General features: G+C 40.3%; 1 protein-coding gene across 6 annotated transcripts in view; it reads right to left on the bottom strand.

Annotated features, from left to right (window-relative positions):
* The window catches only part of FBXW11 (F-box and WD repeat domain containing 11), a 128,747-nt gene that overhangs the window by 80,723 nt on the left and 32,413 nt on the right, over window positions 1-15,611 (bottom strand). For 2 of the 6 annotated variants that reach the window (XM_034779024.1, XM_034779020.1), the window contains 2 exons: window positions 15,068-15,116; window positions 14,795-14,829 (listed from right to left, as the gene is read on the bottom strand). The exons of the other annotated variants lie outside the window; for them this stretch is intronic. Coding sequence is in view for 1 of the 2 variants with exons in the window: in XM_034779020.1 (XP_034634911.1) it covers window positions 14,795-14,829; window positions 15,068-15,116 (84 nt within the window). In the remaining variant the exon portion in view is untranslated. The remainder of the gene's footprint in view (window positions 1-14,794; window positions 14,830-15,067; window positions 15,117-15,611) is intronic. 6 annotated transcript variants of the gene reach the window in all.

A 15,611-nucleotide genomic window follows, 5' to 3' on the forward strand; every position in this document is an offset into this window, starting at 1 on the left:
AGGTTAAAAAGAGCTGACAACACAGAAAACTCTTAAATACTAATAGCATCCAGCTGTAAATGGCCAGTCTATGAAACTCACTAACAATACTGTACCAGAATCTCAGCAGGTCAAATTTGCTTCGCATCAGCAGCTACCACAGCAGTTTCTTTCCAGTCCAACTCTAAGCAATAATTCTCTGTTATCAAATTCATAGACACTCTCATTGTTTCTTATGGGACTAAAGCCTAACACAAACAGAACACACATACTTCCAAGGAAAGATGATTATTTTCTAATCAGCTATCCAAACAAGACATTTAATCATAACTTCACCCTGTGAAAGCTTTGCTACTATTGTCTAATGATCGACAGTCAAGCTCTCTCTGGAATTCAATTCCTTAGATATATGGACACCACAAAATTATCTAGAAAGGTTTCCGTAAAAGGATGTGCAAATTATTAATAATAAATAATAATCATAATAATTCCCCATTGTTGCCTGGAATGAAAAAATGTATCATACTCCACAAAAAAATAAAGTGTTCTAAAGCAAAGCATTAGCTTCACAATTGAGAGTAAATACCAAGGGTACCTAAGATTAATGGAATATTTAGTTATGAAATTGATTTTCTACCTTTACACATCACGCAACTTTCAGAAGGGGAGAGGATAGAACATCGCAATTTACAAAAATCAAGGTTATTTCAAGATTTAGTTCCCTGAATTATTTTTATTGAATTCAAAATACTATTCCCAGTTCTCCCGTGTGAAACAGATCTGATAACTTGGCTTCCTGTGGTTCGCCCAATTAATTTTTCCATACAATTTCCAATAAACTTTAGAAACAGAAAATACGGGCCTTCTAAGTATTAAGCAAAGCACTACGGTGGAAAACCATCTTTCCATTAGATGCATGTGGCAATTTAGTTTCAGGAAAGACTTTAAATCCACCAGCTGCATAAAGGATTAATTCAAACTAGTGTAGTAAACGGGACTTGAGTTGTGGATTGCCAATTACGCCTTCTTTCCGTAAGCACACGTTTCCTCCTCCTAGTTTCAGGCCCATTTATATACACCTATTTAAAATATTGGCTTGAAATTAAAATGCATTCTGTAGGATGAGTGTAAAATTTAAAAATTAAATTGAAGTTTTTAAAACTAGTATTTTATAATAAATGCTTTCTGAATAGCAAAAGGAAGTGTGTTTAAGAGTTTTCAGCAACCTTTTAATTTCCCTATAAACAAATAAAGAGCAGAGTAGAAATCTGAGGGGAAAGTACTAGTTTAGTTTAAAAGGTGATTATACTTATTGGTTGTTTACCAATAAATGTGGCAAAAATAACATCAATCTTTGGAGGAGGTTCACATGGATTTATAGATATACTCTATTACAGAGATTATTTTGTTTTTCAAAAGTCTTCTGTATTAAGTCTAAATTCTATTAGAACTTCCATACTAAGGCATATCTAAATCCAAGGAGGCAGAAAGAACAGGCAGTCCCTCCTACGCAATACATAAATCTGTTGAAGCAGAGTGCAGTTCAACATCCTCCTAATACTCTCTTGGAGGCAGACAGGCAAGTAACTAAGTCCTCGAATTTAGGAAATATATTGGTCGGGATCAAGGGTAAATATATTTGCAAGCTAAAGAGCCTTAGCTGAAGATGTGAGCTGTTTCAAACGTCCTTCTGGGGGATGCAAGCTGAATCCATGGTTCAGGTTATATATGAAAATGAGTTTAGCGATCTCATTTTAAACTCCACTTGTCCACAAAACCACCCGTCTGCCAACTGGAAGAAAATACACAATCAAGAATGGTCCAGGATAGAACAAAGGTGTGCTTAGGAATGCTGTGTAAGGAAGACTGAACAGTGGTTGCCTGTATTAAGGTGGTGCTATAAATTCCCAATTACACAGGCACCAAATTCACCAAAGTAAATATATCCAGATCACTATTAAACAGTTCCTTCTTCCCAATTTATGGGATGCTCTTAATCTCTGTATACCTACTATTAAAATATTTTTGATCATATTCTTCCATTTTATAAAATTTACTAAAAGCCAGGATCTCTGAAGCAGTTTTATTATTATGCCCATGAACAAAATGGTGCTGGAGGGGAGAAAAATACAAATAAAAGAAGTCCAAGCATATACACTAAGCAAATTAATTGAGTGACAAGTACATACACTGCATTCAGAAAAAAACAGCTGAACAAAAAGATAATTTAAGTGATTCACAGTCACATCAAAACTACTACATGTCTGCAGTGTCAAAATTCCGCTGTAGTATTTAATACTCCTGGATTGAAATGTCAAAGAAGCTACAGTTTTAACTATATATTCAAGATTGTTTTCTTTACAGACACCCCAGTTTTCAGGTTCAGATATTTGCACTCCTTTCCTCCACAACCCCTCTCGACCTCCCTATGAAGCATAATTGCATCCGTTCATATTTGTTCTTGTTCCTTCCCCCTACTCCCAGTAATTGGCAGTTTTAATTGGTAATGTAAAGAGATAAGACAATCTATAATTACTTTATCCAACCTTTCAGGTGTACTGTGGAAATTGGGGAAACCAATGCAATCAACCAAATTCCCAAATGCAAATCCTCTTTGCTAGCCCTCATTTTAATTTGTTCATTTAAAATTTTGATTTTGTTAGAGTAAACAAGTGTGGGAACGGAAATGGACGGGAGAATCTATATCAGGGGTCGGCAACGTTTGGCACGCGGCTCGTCAGGGTAAGCACCCTAGCGGGCCAGGCCAGTTTATTTACCTGCTAACGCGGCAGGTTCGGCTGATCGCTGCCCCCACTCGCCGCAGTTCGCCGTCCCGGGCCAATGGGGGCGGCGGGAAGCCGTGGCCAGCACATCCCTCGCCCGCGCCGCTTCCCACTGCCCCCATTGGCCCGGGACTGCGAACCGCGGCCAATGGGGGCCGTGATCGGCCAAACCTGCCGCGTCAGCAGGTAAATAAACTGGCCTGGCCCGCTAGGGTGCTTACCCTGTCGAGCCGCGTGCCAAACGTTGCTGACCCCTGGTCTATATAAAGATGCAACAGTATCAAGAGTGAAATAATAATGCACAATAAAAAAGACTAGAAACAGTTGACTGTTCCAAAACTAGGGTCATATCTCCTATAAATCCCATTTTTCTCTAAAGACACCTTTAGACTTAAGCTTCATGTCCATCATGGTTTTTTGGATTCTGGTAATAAGGTTAGAGCAAACATTCTTTCCGCATTTTATGCCTTTTTATGTTAGTCTATTATAGATTTGACAGCTCACTCATCGAGTTGTACCAGTCCATGATATTCCTCTTAGCCACAACCTTCTGGCCAGTCACCAATGTAAGTGTACTTTTGTAGTCATGGCTAGTTGGGCATCCAAAAACATTGAGAATTCCTAAAGGACTTTAAACCCGTGGACTGACAATTTAAGGACAGATGCCAACAGTGGGAGATGTTACAGAGGCTCCTAATTCTTCAGAGCGCTTTTTTCAATCTTGCTTGAGTTCAGCTTTAGCTAGTTTTTCTTCATTCAAATGAAGATTTTTTGCTAGGTATTAAAGCTGGATGACTGGACTCTTTAGATTTAATACAAACTAGATGAAGGGGGTCCACATACTGCTGGCCCTCCTGCCCTAGTCAGCTCACCAAGTCTCCCATCAGTTTCAGAGAGATGTTGAATAATACGGGAAAAAGTAAGCACTGAGAAACTCTGGAGATGAAGACTTTGGAGATCGAGGAACAGTTAGCCAATCTCTGGGTTCAGTCTGAATCATTTCAAGGAGCTTGTGTTTATCACAGAGCTTTTTGGAGACAATGATATCAAATACCACAGAGGTCCAACAAGATGAACAGGGATACAGTTATCTTGTCTATGAACGGGAGGATGTCATTTAGATCGACAACTGCTGTTTGCTGCCATGTCCTGTTCTGGAGTGTGACAGAGATCCAAAATAACAGCTGCTACCCTGTTTCCCCGAAAATAAGACATCCTCCGAAAATAAGGCCTACTTACAGTTTTGCCTCTCGTTGTAATATAAGGCATCCCCCCGATAATAAGACCTCCCCGATAATAAGGCATCCACCGATAATAAGGCATTTTTCATTTCTGAAAAATAAGACATCCCCTGAAAATAAGACCTAGCGCATCTTTGGGAGCAAAAATTAATATAAGACACTGTCTTATTTTCGGGGAAACAGGGTAATAGGCTGCAATCGAGCATTTTTGCCAGCTTCTTCATTAACAAACTTAGAAAAGGGAGAATAATGACTGCAGGGTGGTCTGCAAAAGTCTCATGTTGAATGACTGGACTGCATATTTAAGAGTGAATGGCAACTTTCGTAGGATGTACTGACTACCTGTTAGGAGTTCCAGGTATTGTCTATACTTTTACCATCCAGGGATGACATGGCCAGAAGTCACAGGTGGCTGTCCCAATTGTGTCATTGTTTCCATAACTGCTACGTTTGTGAATAGAGCAGCTTTTTGGCAGGATTGATAGTCCTGTTCATATCTTATTCTTGATGGACCAGGAGATCATTCCTGAGCTGGGGGATGATCTTCTGTGAAATAGGGTTATTCCATTCAGTAAGCGGTGCTGTGCTTTGGGATTGAATAGATGCAGCTTGGATTTACAGAGTGATTTACAGTTTGGAAAAGTTCTGTGGGGCATGGCTTTGTCGTCTCTGACACTTTTACAGCCATGACAAAGGTATGGAGAAACTGTGGTCAAATATCAGATCGAATTTTTGATGCATTCACTTGAGCTTAATGTCCTGCATGGTTCTTTGCATTCTTGTGATGTTACAGAAATATCCTTCCATGATTTTATGCATTTTTCACTCCTGTTGTCGCTCATCTCTTCAACAGATCGTTATATGCTGGAGACAGAGGGTATGATTTTCCCAATTGTGCGCACAACTGTGCATGCAATTACCACACTCATACACACAAATGACAAGCTATTTGGATTTGGCCCATTGTCTCACTAGTTTTGTTTTTCAACTAGAATAGGCCTTTAAGTATTATCTGCTGAACATCTTATAAAACCAGAGAACCAAAATCCACTGTTATTCATTAACAAATATTTTCTGCAATGAGTTCCATGAAATATTCTCAAAGGAAACCACCTAAGAATAATTAATTAAACCTTAATTTTCTATGATACAAGCCATCTTTAGAATTTAATTTTTCTCTCCAATTAAATTTTCAGTTAAAAACAGGGTCCCTAACCCACTCCACATACTGGTGTTTTGATACTCTAAAGTTGTCAATTAGGACTAATTCTAGATGATCTATATAAATGCATTAACCTCCAACTTTAAACCCGCTACCATGACACAATCCTACAATTAAAGATTCCACAGCCATGTCAAAAGTAGGGAAGGTCAGGTCCATTTCTTTAAACTTTACGTATTAGTCTTCATTAATAAAATCTGTGTTCAGTATCTAACCAAAGTGCAACACCTAATTTTTTCCCCTCAGAGATCATATTCCCTACAGACATGTTAGATTATCTCATTATTTATTAACTAAATAAAAAGGCCTTGATTTTAAAGAGTAGAATGATTTTTTTTTTCCTTATTGACTTCATTTTTACTCACTGTTTCCTCCTCTACAAGCACTTGACTAGATAAGGAATTCTTTAAAGGGCATTTCTCAGCAGACATGTTCTTCTATTATTTTTATTAGTAGGTCTGACTGCATTAACATGTTTCTCCAAAACATGTAAACTTACAGCTAGAAAAACACTTCATAAGAAATCTAAAGAAAAAAACATGAATTTATACAAAGTATTTCTAAAATGCCTATCATGACAGCATCAAACAGTAATGGAATGTATTGCTTTTAAAGTAACTGAAGAAAGGATATACATGTGAAACTCAATTATTTCCACTCCTCCCAAATATCTATTGAAAATTAAAAATTCTTCAACACAGGCAATCACACAAGTTCTACAATGGGATTTTATTAACAGCGTACACCAGGGCCGGCTCCAGGATTTTGGCCGCCCCAAGCAGCCAAAAAAAAAAAAGCCGCGATCGCGATCTGCGGCGGCAATTCAGCAGGAGGTCCTTCACTCCGAGCAGGAGTGAGGGACCGTCCGCCGAATTGCCGCCGAACAGCTGGACGTGCCGCCCCTCTCCAAAGTGGCCGCCCCAAGCACCTACTTAGTAAGCTGGTGCCTGGAGCCGGCCCTGGTGTACACTAAATATATTTTTCCTCTTTCAGGGAGGAGGCATGTCCCCTAACCCTACTCCATAAAAAAAACAAGCTCCCCAGACCTCCAGACTGTTATCACAGTGATTGGCCAGATCATGTCCACTAGCATAGGGATCTAGTTACCTCTGCAGGAATTTTAATCCTTGCTATGGGCTAAGTAAGCATACACTGGGATGGGAATAGAAGGAACGCCTGTAAAGGCCACAGATACACAAGCTGGCCCAATGGAGAATTCCTAGACAGTCACTAGAAACATGATGAGATGCAGATCACAACCTCTCTTGCACTGAGAAACATATGTGCTTGCATTAAGACTGAATGATCATGTCTGTCCAGGCTCTGAGATGGAAAATTGCAAGGGTCTGAGTTGACTTTTATTAGAAAGCAACTATTTTCTAAAGTGTGGATCATGTCCCCATTTACACACTTCCCTTTCCTCAGCCAGGGGAGGTTTAACATCTAACCACTTCTTAGGAAGACCACTAGGGCAATGAGGTCTTTTATATAGAAGTTTTGGAATAAGAAATAATCCAAAAGATACAGCCCTGCCCTGAAATGCTTTTTCCTGAAGGCATAGGGCAGAAAGCTAAAATGGATATGCACAGAGACTATAGACTCCTGTCCAATGGCCACCAGGATAGTCTGGAGTGTTTCCATCTTGCATTTCAAGGTTTTGGGACATGCTTGTTCAGAAATGTGAGGTAACGAACTGCTCTACTGATCACTAAGGCACTAAAACAGGATGTGATGCAGACTACAGCCTATCTATGAAGAATCTGAAGGTGGTGTAAAGGAAGCTGATGCACATCTATGAGGTTTTATTTTTTTAGGATGGAGACAGGAACAAATTTATGTTAAGGGTCCTGACCAAATCTATTAAATCTTTTTGGATTGTTTCTAAAACTCACTTGCCTGATGTGGTGAGAGGCCATTTCTTTTCCATGAGGAACAGGTTGTTCTCCCATTTTGTAGTGAAAACTTTGGGACTGTCTAGTTATGAAAGTACTCTGTCCCGAAAATTCACATCTGGAGCAACCTTCCTCTGCTGTATCAGTTTTATCACACTTGGCTGATGGGTTTCCACAGCAGTCTGTTCAGTAGTCTGTTATATTCTATTAGGTTGAGAGAGATCTCTGAACTTATTGAAGGATTCCACCACCAGTTTGTCAAGCAGCTCCCCAAAGACCTCTCCACTTTAATATACTTGATACAGCTAAGAGTTATTGAGTGCAATAGAGTGCAATAACAAAAGAGTTATTGATCCTTCCCAGGATCTTAAATATAAATAAATTAATGGAGATATCCCATCTCCTAGAACTAGAAGGGACCTTGAAAGGTCATCGAGTCCAGCCCCCTGCCTTCACTAGCAGGACCAAGTACTGATTTTTGCCGCAGATCCCTAAGTGGCCCCCTCAAGGATTGAACTCACAACCCTGGGTTTAGCAGGCCAATGCTCAAACCTCATACAGGATAGCGCTACATGGCAAGGCCTTCCCAGGAACCGCAGTGCATCCAGTAAGTTGAGAAAAACTTTGAACCAGACTACCTGTTAAGTCCTTTGAGTTTTCTTAGCTTTACAATGTAGGGCATCCAAAAAAGCATCTGTCCATCCAAGAATGGCCCCATAACAGCAAGCTGACGCTATTAATGCTTGTAGGGCCATCAAGGCTGCTTCCTAGTTTCTCCCAAGTGAGCATTCCATCCTTCCGTCATGGGTTCTTTTGGTAGGTCATCCGCCAGTGTGTATGCAGGGTAACGTATGAGTCCAGTTTCAAATCCTAAGGGAATTTCTTCTTTCATTGTTTCACTGCCTTATCTTCCTGCTCCTTCTTGATTTCTCCTGTGGAAGTGACAGACCAGCAATAATCCTCTCGGGCAGAGCAGTCTCAAAATACACCTGCAAACAGTCTGTTCTGCATTTCTTCCTTCTCTATGACAGAGTTGTACTTCCTCTCAGGATGAGTACACATTTTTCCTAGTGCTTTTACTTTTGGTTTTCCTTTCTGTGACCTGCACAGCAGTTCGTCACAAGAAGGCCCCAAAGAACAATGATAACCTACTTCGGATTTTATAAATTGCACTCTCCCCTTTGGCTAATGCCTCAGTTTTAGTTATCCCAGTCAGACTGTGGAATGCCAGTGTTGAAACAGTATTATACCAATTTTCTCTGGCAACTGGCCCTGTAATTATTTCTACTATTTTGGGGTGCCTGCAGATTCTTTTTCTGGATTCATAAAGGGAGAGAAATGCAAGATACACTAATTTTTCCTCAATGGAGTCAGAAGATTTAGGTGGGTAGTCCTTTAAAATCTCTGATCTGACCTCTTCATACACCAGAGAAAAAGATGCCTCTGGATTACTGGGGAGGATCTCAAAAACAAGGCGCTTTACCTAGGAGAGAAAATCTCATGGTAACACCACTGAATATGATGCTAGACCAGATAGTAAGAACCTCCTCCTTCTAGTAAATCTTGATTCAGGATGGGGAGGGTGTGAATTTGAATGTCTGGCTGAGAGGATCCTAAGCAATACAGTGACTGGCACACTACTGGCTGAGAGTTGACGGGCCAGAAAGGCTTCTTCCCCAGTAGCTGTTAAGTGTATTGGGCTAGTTTTGCTTTGTAATAACTACTTCTTTTGGGGGATGGGACAGGTTTTTGCTGGAACTGATCTGCTGGAGCTGCAATGGCTCATTACGGGAGTTTGTGTTGCTTTTGAAGAACTACCCATGGATCACTGATCTGTCCTTGAGAAAGTAACTGTAGTACATTTTTCTGTAGAGGCTTCCTTCTTCAGATTCAGTGGCATGTCCTTTCCAGGCTGAGAGAAGGTGAAAGCCCTGGGTCTTAGTAGCAAGAAAGTGGACAGAACCCCGTTCTATGAAAGGGGATAAGTTGTAGGAGCCGATCTTTGGTTTATTTTTATTCTTCTGTTTGGCCTGGCACATTGAAAAATGGCTGGTGCAGAAAGGAGAAGTTCAGTGAAGTTTCTCAGTAGGGAGTCAAAGAAACAGTCTTGCCCTAGGCACACAACTCTACACAAAGCAGCCCTACATGCAAAAAGATGACAAAACAACTATTGAATTGGTAAATGAATTTTCTAAAAATTTTAAGTTTCAGAGTAACAGCCGTGTTAGTCTGTATCCGCAAAAAGAAGAACAGGAGTACTTGTGGCACCTTAGAGACTAACAAATTTATTAGAGCATAAGCTTTCGTGGACTACAGCCCACTTCTTCGGATGCATATAGAATGAAACATATATTGAGGAGATATATATACACACATACAGAGAGCATAAACAGGTGGGAGTTGTAAGACAACATAAACAGGTGGTACCTGTAAGACAACTCCCACCTGTTTATGCTCTCTGTATGTGTGTATATATATCTCCTCAATATATGTTTCATTCTATATGCATCCGAAGAAGTGGGCTGTAGTCCACGAAAGCTTATGCTCTAATAAATTTGTTAGTCTCTAAGGTGCCACAAGTACTCCTGTTCTTTTTTAAAAATTTTAAAGAATTCAAAGGCAGCAAAGAGGTCTCTATCTGCATACTCACAGCTGCAAAGGCAGTGCAAACTGGAAGGCTGTTTAGAGGGAGACAACTAAGTCCTTAACAGGCTCTCAAAGCTGCAAGCAGGTTGAAGATCTACTGAAAGATCCTTGGTTCTGCTTGTGCAAGTGTTATTCTTTGTAAATTTACAATTACTTACATCAGGCAAGATAGGTAGACTTTGCCCAGATATTTACAAATTAGCAGTTTGCCAGGCAACCAAAAACCCCACCCCCTAACAAAGGCAATTGCAATTACCACCACCTGTAAGATGGTTATATGGTGAAGACTACACATCATCCGGAAATGCTCATATTTATATATGAACAACCTAGCCACATCTCATGTCCCAGTGTGCTGTCTCTACCTGCTGCACCTGCATACTACAGAGGGTGATTAATGCAATCTGCTCCATTTGATACAAATTAGGTGGGATTTTCAGCTCCCTAACGAGTTACTGACACAGTCCCCTCAAATGGTCAAAATTTGGCCGTTGTCCCAGTAAGAATATTTGTAAACTTAAAGAGCATTGGGGAAAACACTGAGATATAAAATTTATACAAGTGTTAATGCAAAAGGCTTCCTAACTTTAAAACAAAAATCACAGAACAGCACCTCTGCTCTTTTGGTCAGGAATTATACTAAAGAGGATGCTTTAGTTCACAGTAGGATGCTAGGGCAGAAGGACACACTTGGTACATGTTAAGACAAGTAGAGCAAATAACCACTCTCCTCTACTTAAAAATAAATAGATTTATTTATTTAAAGTACTAAGTGAAAAGAATCACAAATGTTTAAAGAATCACTGAAAGAAGTGCTTTGACAACACTTAGTATGATCTTCTGTCTGAAACCCAGAGCAAAGGAAGAGTATGGGCTTGTTAGTCCTACACTATACATTTGTTTATTAAATAAGTATCAACACACAGTAACAGATTAGGCTCAAGAGACAATTTCACAACACATCAGGAAGCACTTCCCCTCCCACCCTCAACCCACCCCGCCCAAAGAGGTTGCAAAGGTAACAGAAAATTGCAAGGGCTGCAATTAGACTACTTCAACATTTTTATAGTAAAAAAAAGTTGGTGTCAGAAGATGCAAAATTACAACATATGTTTTATTACAGAAACCCTAGCCCCATAATAATCTGATGTTTAGTCACTTGTATTTTCTCCAACTCCACACACACACACACACACACACACACACTCTCTCTCTCTAAAAGTCAATTGTCCAACTACAAGAAAATGGAGTCAGCACTGTGTACATTATAAAGAGAATTTCTGGGTACATAATATACGCAGATATTCTTAAACTTCAAACTTGACTGCTTTTGAAAATTCCAAAGATACAGCATATTTTTAGATTTTCATAAAGCATTTGATACTATCTCATTCAATCTTACATGCAAAATTAGTTTGAGTTCACTGGCACAAACACTCATGAACTGTAAACTGACTGAAGGTCTATAAACAGAGAGCAATAGTAAATGGCAATATACCAAATCTGGGGGAGTTGTCTAGTATTTTATCAGAGATCACAGAGATCCAAACTTATTTAACATCTTCAGCAACAATTTAAAAGATGGAATGTATGTTAATGAAATCTGTATTACAAACATGAGGAGGACAGACATAACTTAGAGAATTTTTTCACTTGACCATAGAGGACAAGTGCAGAGTCCTGCACTTAGGACGGAAGAATCCCATTCACTGTTACAAACTAGGGACCGAATGGCTAGGAAGCAGTTCTGCAGAAAACGACCTAGGGGTTACAGTGGATGAGAAGCTGGATATGAGTCAGTGTGCCCTTGTTGCCAAGAAGGCTAACGGCATTTTGGGGTGTATAAGTAGGGGCATTGCCAGCAGATCGAGGGACGTGATCATTCCCCTCTATTCGACATTGGTGAGGCCTCATCTGGAGTACTGTGTCCAGTTTTGGGCCCCACACTACAAGAAGGATGTGGAAAAATTGGAAAGAGTCCAGCGGACGGCAACAAAAATGATTAGGGGGCTGGAGCACATGACTTATGAGGAGAGGCTGAGGGAACTGGGATTGTTTAGTCTGCAGAAGAGAAGAATATGGGGGGGATTTGATAACTGCTTTCAACTACCTGAAAGGGGGTTCCAAAGAGGATGGATCTAGACTCTTCTCAGTGGTACCTGATGACAGAACAAGGAGTAATGGTCTCAAGTTGCAGTTGGGGAGGTTTAGGTTGGATATCAGAAAAAACTTTTTCACTAGGAGGGCGGTGAAGCACTGGAATGGGTTACCTAGGGAGGTGGTGGAATCTCCTTCCTTAGAGGTTTTTAAGTTCAGGCTTGACAAAGCCCTGGCTGGGATGATTTAGTTGGGAATTGGTCCTGCTTTGAACAGGGGGTTGGACTAGATGACCTCCTGAGGTCCCTGCCAACCCTGATATTCTATGATTCTATAATAGGCCTACTGAGATCAGAAATACAGGTAACAAAACAAAATAAAAAGATTCTGCTCAGAATACGCTAGGCAAATCCGGATTTGGGGATGGGGGAGGTCAACAAACAGCTACAGCTGGGAATAAGAGAACTGGCAAGTAATGATGCTGAAGAACTTGGAAACAACAGTGGACTAATTAGACATGAGCTTGCAACCTAATCTAGCCAAAAATAGGCCAAAGCAATTTGGAGCCATATAAACAAAGGCATGTCACAGGGCATGGAAGTAAATAGTCTCTATACACAACTCTGGTGACATTGTATCTTCGTTACATTTAGTTCTGGATATCTCTGTCCCAGAACAATGCAGACAAATTAGATGGAGTTCAAAACAAAGGACTAAAAGGAACTGAGGGTACATCTACACTACAGCAGGGAGTCGATTTAAGATACGCAAATTCAGCTACGTGAATAGCGTAGCTGAATTCGACGTATTGCAGCTGACTTACCCCGTTGTGAGGACGGCGGCAAAATCGACTTCTGCGGCTTTTTGTTGGCGGCACTTACTACCACCTCCGCTGGTGGAGTTAGAGCGCCGATTCGGGGATCGATTGTCGCGTCCCGAGAGGTCGATTTCTACCCGCCGATTCAGGCGGGTAGTATAGACCAGACCTCAGGCAGAAAGATTAAGAGAACTACTTAGATCTTGGCTAAACAGTTATTATGGGATAGGGATATAGCCAATTTATTTGAAGGGTGTACTCTCTAAGAAGGAAGATTTAAATCAGTACAAGGCAAAACTAAAAGAATTTCAACTGAACATAAATAGATATCCTTATAGTGAGATATTAGACTGTTGAACAGTCTCTCAAGAGAAATGGTGGATGCACTATTGGGCAAAGCACTAGAAAATGTACTAAAGATGCATGTATCATCTAATTCCACGTGCTGTTCCTACAGTTTAAGTACAATCATAAAAAGGTTCTCATAGGAAGACCCATGATTAAATCAATTACAATTTCTGAGAAAACTGTAGACTATGTTCACTAATTTGCTCCTTTTTTCACCTAATGGACTGACAGCTACTATAACAGTAGTCTCTACTTCCTTGAGGAAGACCATCAAAAGCAGTTTTTCAAAGATTGGCTGGAAGGGCAATATGTCTGAAATCCAAGCCCAGTAAAATCACTATAATCACCGAGACCTTAACTTTTTCCACACTGTTCTGGATAGGAGAGCGAATGGAATAAAGCATAAAGCAGTGCTGTTGGGCCAGCATTGCAAAAAGATATATAGAGCTACCGCCTCCTTTGTTCTTGTTCATGGAGTAGAACCTGTGAATCATGATGGACTGCTTGGATGTGAACAGGTGCATAACTGAGCACTCAGAATTCCTAGGTTAGCAATTTAAAATGTCACTAGGGAAGGCTCAGGTGGTTCCACCTCCTGCCTACTTAACAATCATCTGTAGAACTGAGCTTTTCTTCCACGTTTAAGAAAAATCTTTTAGCTCATTTGAGCAGGAAAACTGTTTTCTTGTGCAGACAAGAGGATCTGATGCCCTCATTGATTCAAAGGCCATAAGAAAGGATTGCCCATTATCATCAAAAGATGGTGATGTTTCAAATGATCTTTCAGGGAATGCCAGACAGATAGCCCCAAGCTCCAGGGAATCTATATTCCAGGATGCCTCTTGCTAAAGCCAGCAGCCCTGCAGCATAAATTAAGAGAAATTAACTCCCCATTCAAACGTGCTGGCCAGGTGCAACCAGATTCACGTTAAAAGTCCTGACTTGAAAAGTTCCTTCGAAGATCTCAGGAGATAACTGCAGGTCAAATCAGATCTTGCTTTGCAAATGTAAAGAGGTGTCTTCAAAGATTTCTACTGCCCACTATAGTAAAGATCATCTATGGACTTTGATCTATGTTATGTTGTCAATACACCTCCTCATCAATTATTGGGAGTGGACCACATCCACCCTGATTGAATTGGCCCTATCAACACTGGCTCTCCACTTGTAACGTAACTCCCTTCTCTTCGTGTGTCAGTATATTTATGCCTGCATCTGTAATTTTCAGTCCATGCATCTGAAGTTTTTTTTTTTACCCACGAAAGCTTATGCCCAAATAAATCTTAGTGTTTAAGGTGCCACCGGACTCCTCATTGTTTTTGTGGATACAGATTAACACAGCTACCCCTCTGATACTTTCCCTTACATTGACAGGTGTTTAATTATATGTCCTAAGAGACAGTATCCATTTCAGAATTTCAGTCTTCCCATTCTAAATTTTAGTTTCCTGCAATATTTGTTCATTGACTTCAGGACCATAAATGCTCAATTCTGCCAGACTGCCTGGGCAGCAAAAGAAAGATGAATAAGTCCTTTGGTAGCATTCCCTCTTCAAGATTGATTATTTTAAACCCATTTTGAAGTATTTATCTGGGAAGACAGGAAATGGAACAGGTTTGTTTTGTAGATCTTTGAAATTTTATGGGAAATGGCCAGCAAAGGCTGTACATCTCCCATCTTACCAAAAAGGTGAAGGCACAGTTTCTGAATATCAGAAGACTGTTTCAGAAAGGCCCCAAGTCCTCTGAAAGATGGAGGGCATTACTCACTGTTTTTGTTGCAAAATGGTTGTCTGTTGAAGCTACCCTGTTTCCCCGAAAATAAGACAGTGTCTTATATTAATTTTTGCTCCCAAAGATGCGCTAGGTCTTATTTTCAGGGGATGTCTTATTTTTCAGAAATGAAAAATGCCTTATTATCGGTGGATGCCTTATTATCGGGGAGGTCTTATTATCGGGGGGATGCCTTATATTACAACGAGAGGCAAAACTGTAAGTAGGCCTTATTTTCGGAGGATGTCTTATTTTCGGGGAAACAGGGTAGGTCTGCCACGTGTCCTGGTCTACTGTCCTCAGGAACAGCACCTATGATCTGTGGAATTTTGAAACATAGCCTTAGAAGGGATGCTTACTTCTGTAAGATCTAAATTCTCCCCTGTTGCCTGGAAAATGGGACAGATCTTCATCTGCCACCTCAAAACACTCCTTTGTCAAGGAGTTCCCCGGTAATCCTATCCAAGGTCTATTTAAAAAAAAAAAAATCTGTCTGGATCCATGCCTATCAGGACCTAATCTCAGAGCTATTTTCTGGCTGTTTCATTAACTGCTCTTGGTCTGGAAGTGAAACAGAGTCTAGGAATAAGTTGGATACAGAGGCAGCAGCTGAAAAAAATCTAATGCAGTAGTTCCTTCAGGTCTGAATCTTACTGATAGGTAAGTGTTTAAATACTTTCCATCCAGGCTCAGATGGAAAGTAGGTAGAGGCAAGAGAGGTGCTATAGTCACAAAATCTAATAATCTGCCCTTTGAAGAAATAACTGTCTCTAACGAGGCAATATCTACATCAACTTTAGGAGGGTCATGCAGC

The sequence above is a fragment of the Trachemys scripta genome, chromosome 8, assembly GCF_013100865.1.
Source record: "Trachemys scripta elegans isolate TJP31775 chromosome 8, CAS_Tse_1.0, whole genome shotgun sequence".
In the NCBI taxonomy this organism is placed as follows: domain Eukaryota; kingdom Metazoa; phylum Chordata; order Testudines; family Emydidae; genus Trachemys; species Trachemys scripta.